Source organism: Symphodus melops (genome assembly GCF_947650265.1).
Source record: "Symphodus melops genome assembly, chromosome: 1".
Classification (NCBI taxonomy): domain Eukaryota; kingdom Metazoa; phylum Chordata; class Actinopteri; order Labriformes; family Labridae; genus Symphodus; species Symphodus melops.
The window spans coordinates 4,210,025-4,228,318 of record NC_136691.1 but is presented as its reverse complement, the minus strand read 5'-3'; the positions used below and the strand labels follow the sequence as shown (position 1 = coordinate 4,228,318).

Here is an 18,294-nt window from a genome sequence, read left to right as displayed (position 1 = left end):
GGAGGGAGAGGAAAGGTCCTAGATAAAGGCAGCACATGTAAACCTGTAGTCTCCACAGATAATAAGAACCATACATGAAGACTTCACAGACATTTATTTCTCTGTCATGCAGAGCTCGCCCGCAAAGAGTTGGAATTTTGCCCAAGATGTAACTTGGAGGTCCACTTGATTTATTTTGCAGTAAACTTGAGATGAAATTAAACAGATGCACAATAAGACAATTAAAGGTCACATATTAAACAAATTTCAACAAGTTTTAATGAGACTCAGATCTTCACAAAACGTCTGTAAAGTTTCTTGCTCTAAATCCACTGATCCTGTATTTGATCGTGCCTATGAACCACTCTATTTCAGCTCTGCTCAGAACAGGCTGTTTTTGTGTCTGTCGCTTTAAATGTAAATGAGCTGTGTCTGACCACGCCCCCTCTCTGGAAGGGCTTGGGTGGCTAAGGCTCTCTTGCTCCTTTCTTGCTTTCTTGGGCCTGTTAGCTTTAGCCACATTCGTTAAAGGGATACTTCATCCATTTGCATGAAGCTTTGTATCATTAGAAACATGGTAGTAGTGTTGAATGGTCGTGAATCCAGCCCTCATTTTGCCCTGAGACGAGAAAAATGTGTTTTTGAATCTTACTTTAAAAAGAGTTAATTGAAAACTACAAAATCAACCAGAGAAAAGTCATTTTTAACTTGGCTAACTTATGAAGGTTATGTTAGCCTAATTTGCTATCCAGTTACAGTAGCTACGATTGAAAATTGACAGTCAGACAGGAAGTTAATAAAACCCAACAAGTCTTTCTATTCCAAGGAGCCGTCATTAAATAAAGATTTAAAAATCTGGGTGGTATTAACCATCATTAACCACATATTTCCCAGATGAGAACTGAGGCTTAGCAACAGTAGCTAACAGCAGCACACTGTTTTGTGAAAACATTTACTGGTGTTCTTATTTTTTTCTCCAAATAGTGTTGTAATAAAATGCAACATTAACCTTTCAAAATCAAACGATTATTTTTGGGATGAAACTAAATCGAATAGAAATTAAGATTTTTTTTTTCCTGCAGTGGAAAATACGCCTAAAAAAGCTGATTTCAACAAATTATCTAGAGCTGAAGTCAAGCAGTTAATGACTTTCCCTGATTTAAAAAGCATTTGCACAATGATACACTTTGAAGAGAAAACTAATCATACAAAAATAAAAACTTATTTAAGTAGTCAAAACAAAAAAATCAAGGATCCCATACCTCCTTGCCACCTTTTACAGATGTCATGATTATGTACTTTACACCCAACAAAGTAGCAACACTTGCTAATTTGGACAAAAACTTGACGTGCCATATGAATCTCCCTCCTCTTTATGAGTTTATGTGAGCTACAAAAAGATACGATTGGTCTTCTTTGACTGAGGTTTAACTATCGAGTGAGCTCCAAGTGTTTGTGGTCCAAACGGATCAAGTTTCAGAAGCCAGTGGAGCTACAGCACTAGACTGTAGAGACCTGAAGAACTGCAGAAACACGGCCAGAACATGGAGTGGTCATGTGTTACTAATGTTTATCTGGCAGGCAGGAAGGGTCTGGACTGGACAGCAGTGAAGAACTTCAGGGCAAAAAGTTAACAAGCTCCATCTGTGTATGAAATCCTGTCCTTTAAACTCCGCTTTTTTGTTGTTTATGTTGGATGCCCTGCTACATGTTCTATTCTCCACATTTCTATACTGTAGGCTACTCTTGTTTCTTTCCATTAAGCATACTCTGTTTGCTTCTTACTGGATTGTCTTAAACATGCCAAACCCAAATTTTAAGTCAAACAGGCAGAGAAATTAATGCATTTTATTTTTTTAAATTAACACTTGATATTTTGGCACCAGAGATTCAATAATTGCTTCATATAAGTCAAAATGACAATATATTGCAGTTATGATATTTTGTACCATGCGTGACTATTAGAGGTGGACCCATCCATGAAATCCTACTGAATATCTCCAGGTTTTAAATGTAGAGAAAAACACCCCGTCCCCGTATTCAATTATTAAAAACTAAAAGAGAACACTTGAGCTGAGAGCTGGTTTGCTTATTAGATTAAAGAGTGGTAAAGTCTATCGCTCTGTTCATGGGTGACATCATATACATTCCTCTAAAGCCCAATCATCAAATGATTGTGAAAGATGTTCAGATATTAAGTAAAACCAAAATACTGACACACCTTATTGTTTTAAACTATTTCCAGCACCACGTCTTTTCTTCATGTGAAGCTGAGTGTGTGTTTGTGAGCCAAAAATTAGCAATAAAAAATTAAATTAAAGGTCCCAGCATGGGAGCTGAGTGGTTCTCTCTAATGCACAGATGATTGGAACATCATTAACTGAGCGAGCAGTTAGTAATTCAACACACAACATGAGTTCGTGTTAAAACAACTTAAAAGTTTCAGGACAAAATGTTTTTATCTCAGGGGGGTCTGCAGCTGTATTAATTGATCACCTGTGTTCACATAGGAAAATCTCCTGAATTTGAATTCTAAGTTCAATTTTCAGTCAGAAATACTTGATGCATTTAGCCAATGAAAGCATAACACAGGTTAGTAAATTATTATATGTCCCTCATGAATAGAAGGCAAACAAGAAGCATTCACAGATACAGCTGTAACTGATTGTGTCAAGCAAACTCACGATTAATATCGTTAAAAAAGTGAATGTGTTAATTTCAGACCCTAATCACGTTGCGATTAAAGTGTGAGAAAATCTGTTAGAAAGCAGGAACAAGGAGGTAAACTGTTTTGAATTATATTATTATTTTAAAATGAGCCAGCTGTGGAGAATAACTATATTGTGTTTAGAAACAACTCATAAAGTGGCATTAGCTTATAAACTACAAATACGAGCACACAAGCATCTTGAGGCTTGCCTTTGCTTACATCAATTCAAAATATTGGTTTTTGAAGATAAATATCCCACCAAGTTCACTTGCAGATTTTTTGTTGAGATACCTCCCAGTCAATTAAAAAAAAAAAAAAAACAGTCATCCACATACAATAAAATAAACGGTTCAACACAGCAACAATCTCAGTCTTTTGCTTATAATGACTACAATCTGGTGTCCATTTGCTCTGCCCTCTTTTTTTTTTTTTTGCTGTCAAGCCTTTCGAAGGATGTTAAGATTTTGATCCTTTCGTTGACATCACACCCAGTGTGGCAAGTTCTTTTTGTGTTAACACCCAACATGTGTGGAGGAATGTGCATAATTTTCGCAGACTTAAAAACTTCAGTGGTTTCAGGTTACTCTGGGTTCGGTTCTGGTGATCATACAGGTATGCGCTGTATACTTTGAAGTGTAAGAAGATCCGAGTCATGCATCAGATGATCAGGCTGGCCACATGACGTTTGTGACAGAAAAGTGCACGGCGCAGAGATTTGGTATTTCTGACAGCCACCAGCATGTGGTCTCAGCATGTTTTGCTTTCTGTAAAACCTCAACCATCCGTGTCTTATTAATGATGTGGGGAAAGAACTGATCTTTGACGGCTCTCTAATGTGCAGGAAAACTAATAGAATGGCCGAGGGATATTTGATGCTAATGTTACCTCATGGCTCATCATATGGACCATGATGATGTAACAAAAAGTCTGTGGTTTTCAGGTTATTAATATTCTGCCTCTCTCTTTGACTCCAGATTAGTGGGTTTTTTTGTGTGTTTTTTTTTGTGCATGGTATCGGCTTACCACTACAGAACACGTGCATACATATAACAGTTTTCAAGGTCTTTTGATGTATGCGGTGTAATGTGGTGCTTCATCATGTGTCGGAAACAGTGAGATTACGCTGAAAGCAAAGCAGATCCACCGATCCTTTAAACTTCCCACAGCTCTTTGCACAGGATGTCAGGTGGAGCGCCGATGCACGAGGACCATAAAGTCAACAGCTCATAAAAGCTTTAGTTCTTCTATGATATATACTGTTGGCTCTGGATCATGCTCTGATATATGTGCTAGTAATAACAGCAGTGTGTCCAGTAGGATTAAAACTCTGTTACTGTCTATAACCAAGCGGTTAAGCGTACATTTATGAACATATAAACCACAAAAGGAGGACTCTTTTTGAATTTCCACATACTGTTACACATACATTTGATGCATCCTATATTTTTCTTTTCCATTTTATCAACATGGGGTAGCTTCTTAAAGTAACATAAACGTCCTAAGCAACCTATTAACTGTCTGCATGTAGCATGTTTAATCATTCTGAAAATAAATCTTTACATAACTGATGATAGCTGATGAACAACTTGCTGTTAAGGTGTCTGCAGGTTTGTTTTGAATTAAGAAATTGGTTCGTAGAATCTTTAAAACTTTGCTTTTAGATGTTTTTTCTATTATATATATATATAAATATATACGCTCTTACCTGTTTTATCTCCTCTGTCTCCTCGTTCCCCCTTCTCTCCCTTTAATCCTCTCTCTCCTTTGTCACCTGGGAACAAAAACAACAGAAAAAAACAATGTGAACATTTTACAGACTTTACAGAGGCAGGGACAAACTTAACAATGAACTTTTAAACTAAAATCTTTCATGTGATTTCAGTCTATTTCTAATATTTCTTTTCAGCTGTGGAAACATTTTTCCACTCCAATATTGAATATATTACATCAGTGACCAATCTGATATGAAGGCACAAAGACAACTCAATCCTCTTTAATCTGAAGAACAGTACTTACATGTAATAGTGAGTTTGATTACCCACAACCTAATAATACTATCGAGTGCATTATAGTGCCAACCACAATGTAGCACACATAGTGGAAGAGATGAAATAACACACAGGAGTAGCATAACCATCTACAGGTTTACAATTTACAACCTTCCCTCCTCTTCACACCCATTTCCTTTTCTTTCTTCTTGCTTTGTGTGTTTTCAGAAAAAGCCCCTTAAATAGTCAGCCCTGTAATCTTGCCATGTGATATAAGGGCATCAAATGTAAAATTAGAGGATCCCCACCCTGCGTTTGAGGCCTAATTTACCTCTCAAGCTTGTGGTTTAAGTTTTTTTTCTCTCTATTGGAGGTGAAAGAGGTCATAAATAGGGGAAGCAAACAGTGAGAAGATATATAAAACAGATTGTTTGGACTGAAATTAGAGTACAAGTGTCAAGGTCATTTTTTTGGGGTAATTTTATGTGCTGATGCTTACATGTTGGAAACGTTGATACAGTGCAGAACTGCTCAATTAATGTCAGTTAAAGTCCTCTCATTTGCAGTTTCTGCAAAATTACGTCCAGTCACGCACAATGCCTCCCTCCAATCAAAATCTTGGATTTGTGGGTTTCGCTCTTTTTTGTTGTTGTTCAAAATTCGATTAAACTTCTAACGCCCAGGAACAGACTCCAAAGCACCATTTCTTGCTCAATTTCAACCGCAGGGTTTAAACAAACCACAAGTCTATTTTTTGCCATGAAGCTATAAGTGGACCAGCCTCAAGCCAGCAGTTATCCCACCTTTAATTTGACCACAGAGCTGCTGCTGCCAGCCGAGGTGGCACTCTGTCCTCACCACCATGTGTAACCGTTTGTGTGTCCACGAGTGAGTGGCGTAGTTGACGCCACACCCTGCCTGTGACGTCCTTAAGCTGTCACAACCACTTTCATCCCAACCACATCCTTAACAACTAAACACCACTACAAGACAAACACAAACTCACTGTAAGGATGCTGCTGAGCGACAACCAATGCATTTGATGAGAGACTGTACAATACATTTCCTCTGCTAGTGGCAGTCACTGGCAGCAATGGGAAGATGTTTAGCAAAATTATCTCCACAATTGTTTTACAGTATGCATGGCCATTAAGTATATGTTTCAGGCATTTACTCAGAACATACATTCTTACAAGTCTGAGGGTCCTCTGACTTTCCTTCTACTGCTACCAACAGGCCAAAGATTCAACATATTACTTTGATTTAAAATTTAAAATACCTCTTAAATAGTACCACTCCCATCAGACTTAGTTGATCTTTGTGTTCAGGGCTAAAAACATGAAGGCCAGCTAATCAACAAAATACGGATATTTTATGGCAAGAATATAAAACTAGCATACAGACGTTAGCATTTTGTTCAAAGCAAATGTGTGCCTTACACAGAGGTATTTACTGTGCTTGCAGTCTGGTTCATATTACCAGTAAATAAAAGTCAACTAATCCTTAAAGTCGGCATGACTAAATAAACAAATCCTCCGCTCTACTCAGAATTGACCAACCTTTGGCATCTTTTCTTGGGGAATTCTAAGTCTCAGCAAATATGAAACACTATCCGTTCCACATTGCAAAAGAACAAAGTTAATTACCAGCATTATTAGATGTTTTTCTGAGTAGCCGAGGAACGCCAAAGCATTGCTAAAATGTTTTTTTTCTTTTTTTAAACCAACAGAATCACATCATCCACAAACAAGGGGACACGCAACTCTGAGACACCTAACCCTGATTATCTCTAACTATTGCAGGTACCATAGGAACTTGATCATCCAGTTCAAATGGATTTCAAGTCAAGTTTATTAAGAGAAAAACATTTAACACTTGGTGAATGCCTAAAGCCATTTCCTTACAGTACATGGGGTCCTTCAGAGGGTTACTTGGGGACAATGAGGTACACAAGCTTTGGATGACAGCTAACCTGTGCTGTCAAAACCTATGTGGGAGCTAGAACCTTCCCACAAAGATAAATCAATTTACCAGCATGCAATACGAGAATTAAACTGCTATTGTTGGACAATGATATGGCATCTTGGAGCTTGGGAAAATTTCTTTTCAGAGCCAAACTTTAGTGATGACGTGATGGACTTCCAGCCACGACTTCCTTATCTGTGTTGTCATTTTTGGGAGTCCATCAATCAACTGGTGAAGCAAATTGAGTAGGAGTTAATAGACAGTGTCTCCCAGTGCGTTACTAGCTGTTCTTCAACAAGGATATGAGTTCCTCTTTTTTGCTCTTCAAACAGATAATAATTCACATGCATACAGCCAAATTCCAGTCAACAATAAAGCTTTGACTAGAAAAGGAACCGGGACTGTATCTATGCCAAAAATAGTCTCACTACTCACAAATGTATTTTTCGTGCCCCTAAAGGTTAAAGGACATTATTACAGCAACTTTAGATTTCCATGGCAGAAAATGTATTTGCTAATTCACCTTGTTAAAATCAGCTGATCAGTTTTTCTTGACTATCAAAGAAGTAGATATATTATGCACTCCACCATTCATCTATAAAAGAAACCATGAAGCTTGCCAGTGCTATTTTAACAAGAGCTCAGCAACCCTCCTCCCTCCACAGCTGAGGAACAGCCTTCCGCTGAGGCCCTGTTCACACCAGAAACCCTCACTGGGTTGTTCAAACCACAACCAGACCCCTGATGGGCGAAAGCACACTCAGACTTTGTTGTTAACTACCAGAGGATAGATGACCAAACATCCGCAAAGATCCTTGTTTTTGTCTAAATGTTTGTATAAAAACACTTGTGTGGTGCTTTGAACTTTCTTTAAAAGAATTTCATTTTCAATTAAACAATGTCAACAGTACCAAGACTCTTTGCATTTTTGTTCAGCCATGGTGGTCATTGCTGGATGTGCTTTATTCTTCACTCCAAACAATTCAGAGGCCCAATACACAAAAAGCAATATGCAAGCAATGATGTGCAATTGTCTCTTGAGTGTTAACTAATTGGTTTGTAGAGCCACCACAAACACGATCTTTTGCAAAAGACCATGTTTCCACCACTTGTAATCTACACTTAGGCTGCACATGAAGATCTGCTGAACACCTGACTATTTAACATGACTTTGGTGCAGTAGTTGACTTAAAATGATAAACATTTTGCATGCAAAATACATGGTCAATGGATGTGACCACTTATTGTCCTGCTATGAACAGTTGTTTTCATTATTTTGGTGATGTGACCAACAACTGGTTAAGTTTGTTTTTTGTTGTTGATATTTTTGGTCTCTTTATCTAGATAGAGGCAGGATATATTTTGGGCGGAAAGAAAAAGAGAATTGGGAATGAAATACAGGACTGAAACCACAGGTCAGATTCAAACCTGGGCCTCCTGCTTGAAGGACCACAGCCTCCGTACATGGGGCGTGCACACCAACCACAAGGCTACAAATGCCCCTTCAATAACAGTGTAACTCAAGTTATCAAATCTGCCATTTTCACCAAACTGAAACAATTGCCCCCTTTAGAGCATTAAATTTCCGCTCTTCTTTTTTTTTTTTTTTTTAAAGGATTATTTTTGGCCTTCTTGCCTTTATTGATAGGACAGATAGAGTCGGAAAGGGGGAGAGAGTGGGGAGAGACATGCGGGAAAGTGGCCACAGGCCGGACGCGCGAGGAGTAAAGCCTCGCAACATGGTACGCGCGCTGTCGCTGCCGCTGAGCTATCGGCGCCCCCAAATTTCCGCTCTTCTTTGATTGCAAATCTTGTTGATATGTGATCAGTAAAGAGCTAATAAAAGTGCTGTTTGAGACTAATGTTTTGCACGCACCACAACACACCAGTAAAATGTTGAATTCTGCATTTGCAATTAATCCTATTAACAGCAGACAGTTAAAGCTAATTAGGAAGCTTGTTTGTGAAGCTGAGCTCGTTCCTTCTCATACAATTAATAGATCAAATTATGTAGACAGTAAAGTGCCAAGTAGAACAAATGGTAGCAGAAAAAAAGTAGTTGGCTCTGTAGCTGACCAGTTCAAACATGTAGCTGCACTGCCAGCATTTTAGCCGTTAGCTAGCTAGTAGCAAATCTGTTTAAACGCAGAATAATTCTCTTGCTCCTTAAATAAAACACATTGGAAGGAGCAACTTATAAAAACATGAATTTATATGAAAATGAACCAAAGCTAAAGTGAATTCTATTTCATAGTGTTGAGCCATATAAACATGAGGACAACACATCAGCTTGGTCCAAGAATTTAAGCACCGCTGGCTAACATAGGGACAGAGGGCTTCCAACACTGGACATTTCAGCCAAACCAAACTCTGATTAGGAACAGCTGTTGGCTAAACACCTACTTAAACACAAACACACTGACATGCTGACCCAAAAAGACTGAAGTGCCTTATCATATTTGTCATGGGTATGCTTTCTCAAAAAGTACTCAGTGTGCGTTTGTTATTATTGGTTCAGCTGCTGATGCCAAAGTGGAAACATCAACAACCTGGCCTAAAGGGGTTTATGTAGATAGACTCTAATGAATACATAAATGGAAAAATGTAAAATGGATGGAAAAGTGGATGGAAGGAAGAGAAAATAAAACAGACACTATGGGCCTGATTTACTAAGATCTCAATTAAAGAATACTAAATTGCGTGTTCATTGAAAAAGTTTGCACGTTTGGCTTGTGGGCGTTTTGCGGGTGATTTACTAAGAACATTTGTGTGAATGACGTCAGGTGCAAACCATTGAGGAGGCGGTATTATTTCTGTCAGGCTTTTGCGTGTTCTACTGGTTTACGTCACAGAGTGTTTGGACGGAAAGCTGGACGACTGCAAGCGCACAATAGGTATTAGTGAGAGGCAAATGAACGTCCGGTATTTTGAAGTAATAGCAGATAAATATGAATATAACAAAAGGAAAAAGTGGCTTATAAGAAAACCTCTGTATTAAACAGGGCCTCTCTTTTCTTCCCTCCGTCTTTTGAATGAATTGTAATACATTGCGCAGGAGGTGCGAGTCCTCTGTGGCGCTGGTGGTCAGTGTGCGTGCCACTCGGGCCATCGCTGAAGCTGGTCAGCGCGCTGTAGAGTGAAGAGACGAGCGCGCTCTGGAGCGCACCGGAGACACGCAACCCAAGAAAATGAAATGCCCTGTTTAAAATGTAATGTTGGCGAGAAGAGGGAAATAGGACGACTTAAGTGTCAATGTTGAAATTCTTCAGAATGTAGAGCCTGTGAATGTTCAGTTATAGTTTAATCATGGCGTTTCTTTTAAACTATTATTGAAGCAAGATACAAAATAAATTTATTTTTCTGTCATTTAAACATGTTAACACATCTTTTATTGTGCCTATGTCTCCTCCTAACTGCAGCCTGCTGGGGCTCCTGGATTAGCACGTTCTTTTTAAAGGTGTTAAACTCAGACACCGTCACAACCACCGCAATCTTTGCCTGGCTTGTTAAATCACATTGCGTGTACTAACTTAACTTCTTTGCATTTTCTCCTCCCAGTATTTTGCACGCTGAGGCAGAAACGCCTCGTGTTGCATATTCATTAAGGCAAACGTACTATTTGGACAACACGTGTTGTTTTGCTCATATGAAAGACGCAATCCTCACTGCACGCTGTTAGTAGATCAGATCAGCACATTTTTTGCTGGTGGTATCAAGTTTGCACACGTTTTAAGACACGCAAACGTTTAGTAAATCAGGCCCTGTATGTGTAGCACCAGGTCGTCCAGTTGTGCTCAATTATTTTTTGAAACATAAGTTGGCATCAAATGACATTTGTGTGAAAGCATTTAGTTCTTATTTCCACTTGGACAATTTAAATGCTCACGTCATATTAATGTATGTTTTTAATGTGTAATGGAGAAATAAAAGACATAAGAATATTTTGAAATGTTTGCTTGCATAATGGTATATACAGCCGTCTATTAAATGACCATTGTGGATATTGCATCATGTACTGTATAGGAGTTTGGCTCTCTGTAAGAGCATTTAATAATGACATAATTGGTTTCTGTGGGTTTGCTCTGGACCTCAGCATTCCTAAGTGTTAGAAAAATAACAACGCCTTCTCCAATGACTGATTAATCGTTCTATTTGAGGTAATTTAAGAACCGTTTCTGTGCTATAGTCAAATAAGGACAATTTCAATGGTGGACTGTAAGCTTCTTTTAATGACAAGTTGATGGATGAATGCCGTGGAGAAAAAACTAGAATGGGGTTTTCTGGAGCTATAGATGGATGCGTTAGCTGATAGTCTATATTTTCAAGACGACTTTAATCCGACAACTTGAAACTCAGACACAATAGTTTTCCCTCTAGGACTCCCTAAAGGCAAATGCCAACTGTTAAACAGTTATAAATGTAAGGAAAAACACAAGAAGAAATCTGTGTGGTATGTCATTAAACAAAGATATGTGACAGATTTGGTTTGGTAGCCTTGTGAGGAGTTTTCTATTTCAGGCAAAAAAATGAACACGTAATGCTGCAAACCTCTGAGAACCAAGTTTGTCAGTCTCAAATGTTTGAAAGGATTTGAGCTTTCAAAGTGTTGACAAGGCTGAGCTGTGAGTTGTACGACGCTGCAGAGAGTGAAATACAAACTGTTGGATAAGTGAAGAACTGACTTACTTCAATGAGACTAGTACCGTTTCCTCAATAAAGAAAATAACCTTCAGTTATTTTCTTTTTTATTCTGGGGCATTTTGTGCCTTCATTGGAGAGATAAGACAGTGGATAGTCAGGAAATCAGGGAGAGAGAAAGCGGGGCATGACATGCAGGAAATGATCCACAGGTTGGACCCGAACCTGGGCCGCCTGCCAGGAGGACTACAGCCTCCATACATGGGGCGCACGCACCAACCACTGTGCCATCAGCGCCCCTTTTAGTGATATCTATATCCTGTAATCAACATTGCATGTTTTCGAATGAGCGAATATCAACAAGCTTTTTTTCTTTGCAAACAAAGAACGATTTAAAATCCTGATCTGATGAATAAAAAGACGTACCTCGAGGACCAACAGGTCCAACTTCTCCTTTTTCCCCATGAAGGCCATCGACCCCGACAGATCCTTTTATTCCCCGAGGCCCCTGGATACCCTTTTCTCCTGTAAACCCTAAACCAAAAACACAAACAACATTTCATTTCAATAAATAATTCCTAACTATGAAACAGGAAAAAGGAGACTCTCTGACAGTATCATTGACATCCTTCAAGCTGCCTTAACTTTGATCCACTTAAAGGTAAATCTTGTTGAGTGAGCTTTTTTTTTTAAACAAATATTTGCAGACATAAACCCAGCATATATTAAAATTCATCTTTGTTTCCTGGCAATTTTAGAAAAGCCCCTCCAAATAAATCCCAGATGGAGTTTGTTTGGATCTACTCAATAAAACATGTCAGAACTTATTTTTTTAGCTGAAGAAGTTCATATAAGTGGAAATTCTTTAACTTAACCAAAGCAATGAATGAGGGAGGCGGCTGTGTCGTCATTCAGTGAAATGAGGACTTTTTCTACTCATTCATTAACAATTGAATCACGTTTACTTTTATTGCACTAACAAAATTGTGTCCATATTACGGAAATGTGACCCCATTTCGAACATGCCTTGTTGCTTCCTATCGCTCTCTGTTCTTATAATATTGATCGGAGAAACAAAGAGGTTGTTTGTGATGTAAACATCGGTCTTTCTCTTGTTCCACCGCCTCCTGTGGTGTCACTCATGAACGCTTGCTGACTGGTAGAATAAGCGTTACAATTTTGTTTTGTTCCATTAATCAATCTGTCAGATTTACTACTCCAACTAAGAGTCACATAATGAGCACGTCTGTTGACAGTCAGCACACTCAAATGATTTAAAATTAATGAGGTAATTACTTATTTATAGTACTTTTGCCATCTGCCGCTGTGCCCTGATATGCTCTAATTACACTGGCAATCTGAATAATTAGACCAAAACGCATTATAGCCAGAAATTTAAAACAAAGTGAAGATGGATGATGTCATGTGCCCTGTGGTTTTCTGTCTCTGCGCCGTGAAGGTTCAATAACTCACTCTTCAAAATCCCCAGAGGGAAAATCCTATTAATCACACTTTGGAAGGAGTGAAGAAGTCTTTGCAGTGATTGTGCTGGAAAGTCCAAGGGGATTGTCTAACAAGCACAGAGTGATTTTTAGAGCTTGAAAGCAATGACAATGATTTCTTGGAGCAACAGAATATCAGGGATGAATCACTAATTGAAAAATAAGGCTATATGATAGCGAGGGTTTCTTTTCAGCATCAGCAAAAATGTAAGAGGAGAAAATTGAAATAATGTTTTGCCTTCAAGCTGTTTTTGAAAGAGCCCATGTAAGACTTCTCTGTGTTAGTTTAACTTTAATTGACAGCATTACAACCTTTCTAAACCCCGCGAGGCTCAGGTTAGCCAATCCTTTCCCAAACAAATATGCACCGATTGTAGGTTCATGCACACAGTTTACAGATCTATGGATGGATACACTAATCCATCTTCATCCTATTATAAAAAAGAAAAACGTTTTGTACGGTTAGAAACTGTTTTTGTTCACATTTCTCAGACTTATGGCAGCGATGTGGGGGGGGGGTGTTTCTTTCAGCAATAAGATAATGCTTCTTGGAAGTGTCATGTGAGAGCTGCAGTTCTTTGGCCTGGAAATGCAGGATGGATGATGACAAGGGAGGAGCTGAGAGGGTGATGATTCAAGAGGTACCAAGCTGGAAAGGGTCCTGAAAACATCTGGATTCATACTGTAGTCGTTCCTATCTTACAGTAGTTATGAAAAATGGTTATTTTGGTGCCAATTTTGTCTGGATGGAGGTTCACGCTGTGGCTTTGGGTGGAATGACCTGCAAGGCAAAGATAGACGACCTGTCCCAATGGGCCTGTCCACACCCTGTCTAAGAATAAATCTCCCATCCAAAGTCTGGGGCCGTGTTTTTATAAGCGGATTTATATGACCATTTATAGTTTCTGTGCACGCTGCGTTATTAATACAATGTAATGTAATCACAAGAGCAGAGGTAATAACTGTGGCCAAAGTCTGCTTTGTGTAAAACTGAGCAAGATTTTCACCTTCCATGCCACTCAAACTTAAAATGGTAGCGCACATAAAACGGCTTGTAACTCAAAATGTGATATTTACATTGGGACATTTATAGACCAGAATGATCCATGGGACGATAAAACTCATCCGGAAAATCCCACAAACAAAGAAGTGAAACAGAGAATCAGGCTTTATGAGACTCCTTATTTCTTCATTCTTTCACGTACTGGAAAGATGAAAGGCTCTTAGTGCAGAACTTCCCTCAGGTGGAGGTGTGTTTGAGGTGGTTTTGCCCAAAAGTTTGAAGTCAGTCATAAAAAGAGTTACATCTCAAGTTTACTCAGATACACAAGTGCAAAGATAATTTCAAAGAGGAAAACTTTAAATGTTGTCTTGACAGTTTCCAACGAGTTTCCAAGTTTGCCAAAAAACAGCCGAGTTTCCCTCTCTTCTTTAGACAGAGCCAGTTTAGCGAATCACTCCTGCTTTCAGATCTTAACGCTAAGCTATGCTAACTGTCTCTACGCTTTAGCTTTTCAAATTTTAGCCTTTTATTGTCGGCAAGGAGAGCTGTCGATTAAAACTGAGTCTGTTATATGAGCCAGGCCATCAGGACTTTTCTCCATCTTCGTCTTTACACACAGAAATGAGAGCGGTATTAATCTTTCCCTTTTACACACTGTTAGAACGAGTCCTTAAATCTCCAATAAATGTAATTGGTAATGTTTAACTTTTTATGCACTCTCATGACGTATGAACAGTAGTCTGGTTGCGCTCACCTCTCAAGCCTGACAACCCTGGAGCCCCAGCAGGCCCAAGTGGTCCAGTATCACCCTTCTCCCCCTTTGGCCCTGGAGGACCTGCAGAGGAAAACACAAATATATTCACAATTAAAGACAGAAATCAGCATTTCAAACAATGCCACATTTGCCATCAAGAGGTGACATTAATAGTGATCCATAAATACCCACATGACCCTGTGTTTGTACGCAGCCACATTAAAGTGAAAGGCTCAACTTTACTGTTAAAGCTTTGTACATGTTCCCAACACCGGTGAAGATTATTAACTGAGAAAAACAACATCAAGGAAGGAAAAGCTCGATTAAGTTTTTTAAGTAACACAGAAAGATATTTTGTGACTCAGCAAATTAAGAGCAACTCTTCAGTTTGCCCGACAGATATTAAATACAGCTCTAGTTAACGCTGAATGTGATTGTTGCCAGTAAACAGACAAGTAAAGAAAGATTTAATGAAAGTCGAGTTTGGCTTGCAGTTTTATAGAATTTTCCAAAAATGAAACTGTTTCTGCATCCTTGTTTTTTTTAATACATTAACTTTAACGTAAACATTCACAAAATGAATATGATAAGAGTGCAGGGTTTGTTTGTTTTTTTAGCCAAATTGACCAACACTGCCTGGTCTCCAGTCATTTGATGAGTATTAGCACCTTAGAGTGTGCATTGTTTATAGGTTGTATAAACAATGGACAGTGCAACACCCACGATTTCAGTGAAGCCAACATATTAAGAGCTCCCCCTATAGCAGGTTGCAGTATAGGTCATAACATATGCCTCCTCCGTGTTAAGAAATGAATATGGATTAAAACAGGAAATGAAAATACTAAATCAATTTTATTCTCAACTCTGGCAAGATTGCGAGACACTAACAGGCTGATTTGTTTCCAAGCCCTTTTTCTGAAAAGTTTTGGTTTTATTAGTTATTTGATACCATAAAAAAAAGCATAAAAATACATTGATTTGTTGAGTGCTCTGTTGACAAGAGCAGCCTCTGCGGCACTGTACTGATCCGAGGGATCTTTGATGTTTTATCAGTGAGTTTTACACAGCTCCTCTTTAGATTCTTGCTCCAAATGCACAATATATCAGCGGCCATTGCAGGGAATTTTGGCTTCATCTTTGGTAACCACAGGGTGGTCTGTCCTGACGCCATTATAGAGATCTCATCATTGTGCAGCCTTTTCAGTGATGCTGGAAGAAGGTACAAACACACACACAATACATTTTCTGGATTCCTCTTGCTCCCACAGATTATCTGCTTTGCCGTTCACTTCAGATTCAAAGTACAGAGTACAGATTTCAAAACTGTTTTCCACATTGTCTACCCAAATTTATCATTAAACAGCAACTGGCCAGGTGCAGACAGCTCGACTTACATTGGATATGACCCATATTGTCAATGCCCAAAACACATCGAATAATTATTAAGGGACTAATAAAACCCTTTTCCTCACACCACATTTATCAAATGAAGATTTTGCACCATTTATGGCAGCAATAGAAGATTAGACAACCCATTAATAAAGTTATAACAAGCACTTTGAAAATGAGCCATGCTTCTGTCAACAAATATCCAGTGTGTCTCTATCAGAACCTAATGTTGGAACTTCTTGATTCTTTTCTGCCAAAACTAAGGAAGGATATAATTATTTATGTCATTTGTAAAGTGAAAACATGCAACTAAAATATGGCTCAGAGAAAAGCATGCAAGCCTTTAATTCTTAAAGATTACGTTTTTAATTTGCATTTCGAAACACACACACACACACACACACACACACACACACACACACACACACACACACACACACACACACACACACACACACACACACACACACACACACACACACACACACACACACACACACACACACACACACACACACACACACACACACACACACACACACACACACACACACACACACGAGCAGCAGCTACAACAAAGGCCAAACTGGGTCTTACAACCGGTGTAAAGAATCGGTCCAAAACAGTCTCTCGTGCTTGAAGAGAGTGAGTGAAAAAAGTCAGAGTGAAAGAGCGAGTGAGAGAGACAGGGAGAGAGAGAGAGAGAGAGAGATCCACAATGGGAACCACATGTTTAGGGAGATAGACCAAAACACAGCTTGTGGGAATGTTAGGCATTCACTGCTAGTTTTTGTCCTGCGGATCTGGTCGGTCACAGCTCTAATGTTCTTCATTTACAAGTGTTTGATGCTGTCTTGGGTTGAGATGCAGAGCTCTTGCTGTTGCTCCAAGCGGCGGCTGCTGCTGCTGCTGCACAACAGCACATACTTAACCAGCGAGGCAGGGGATGTAAGGTGAAAAGGTCACATCAAGAGGCAAGGCCACATGACCATTTAAGTGCTTGTTTGTGTTTTTGTATTTGTAACCCTCTAAGACAAAGACATGAATAGGACTGCTTTGATCGCGTTCAGGTGTCAAGGTGAGAGGTTGGCTGTCGATCAGGGGAAAAACAATCAGCAACAATTAGTTTCCTCTTGTAAACTTGATATTGTGACTATTTTCTGACATTTTATCTGCCAAATCATTAGAGAATTTATGAATGATTAATCACAATAACAATAACTTTTTTAGTTAAAGAGTTAAAGAACTTATAAGAACCTATAAGAACCTATATATATATATATACACACACACATACATATACATACATATATACACCCTCTCTAGTCTTCTAACTAATAAGAGCTTTAAAATAAATTGAAATCAAGCTTGTTCTATGTAAGAATATTTCTGAGTCCTGAAGGTCTCTAAGTGAGAGACGCAAGTTCTGCCGGCTGTGTTGTTTGCATCTCCTTGTGTATAAAACTGTTTTAGTCAAGGACTAGAGATAAGAAGATGAACGTGCTCACTGCTTATGTGGATGTCATGTAAGTGTACAGTCTTCCTGTGCTGATTTATGTGAAGCTACGGGCTAACTACAGAGAGCTAACAATAGGCTGCTAACAACAATGCAGGCTCACAGACTCTTCCGTGTGAACATGAGTGGCGTGTGGTCTTAGGTGAGTCACTGGAGGAGAGAGGAGGCTTCAGTATGGCGTTGATGTTACCAAACAGTTTGTTTTTGTTTAATGCTGGTGTTCACGGGCAACATCTACTGAAACAAAAAGTCTTGCTTTAATCAAGAGAGCATTTTTTGAACATCTCTCGTTTTTGTGTTGTATTTTGATCTTTACCGCTTCTAGTCTACTCCGATAGATTTCAAGACAGTCCTTTTGCGTGGGCACATCTTCAGCAGAAAGAGAAAATGCCGCTTTTAAATGTCAATTAATATCAGGAGAATAAATCATCTGTTAAAGTTTAAAGTTTGGAAACTAGACCTGCAAGATCTTGTGTTCTGTTCAACATCTGTGTGTGTGCGTGATCAGCTCTGGAGAAGACACTCTGGTGGTCTTGAAGACAATGCATCCTCGTCAACAGTTTGTTTTAACAGAGCTTCACATAATTGATCTCTTGGCTTTCAGAGTCAGATTTGTTCATTTAGCTGACGTCTGTTCAACAGAAAAAACCCCAAACAGTCCCTCCAGGATTAGCCTGAAAGCATTTACAGCTCCCCAAGTCCAAGAATACAACACAGTAGTGGAGTTCAGGAGTCTCCATCCAACCTCCAGAAAGATCATAGTGTGAAGCAACAGTGCAGAGAGAGCTTGTGTTTACTGTGTGTAATTTAACCTTGCGAAAGACACAGACCATCAAAGACACAGACCATC

At 39.0% G+C, this 18,294-nt stretch overlaps 1 protein-coding gene across 1 annotated transcript in view; it reads right to left on the bottom strand.

Annotated features, from left to right (window-relative positions):
* Nucleotides 1–18,294, bottom strand: part of scara5 (scavenger receptor class A, member 5 (putative)) — a 71,471-nt gene that overhangs the window by 18,031 nt on the left and 35,146 nt on the right. Inside the window, exons 8-10 of the mRNA XM_079362474.1 lie at nt 14,540–14,620; nt 11,707–11,814; nt 4,395–4,460 (exon numbers count right to left, since the gene is read on the bottom strand). Coding sequence (XP_079218600.1) covers nt 4,395–4,460; nt 11,707–11,814; nt 14,540–14,620 — 255 coding nt within the window. The remainder of the gene's footprint in view (nt 1–4,394; nt 4,461–11,706; nt 11,815–14,539; nt 14,621–18,294) is intronic.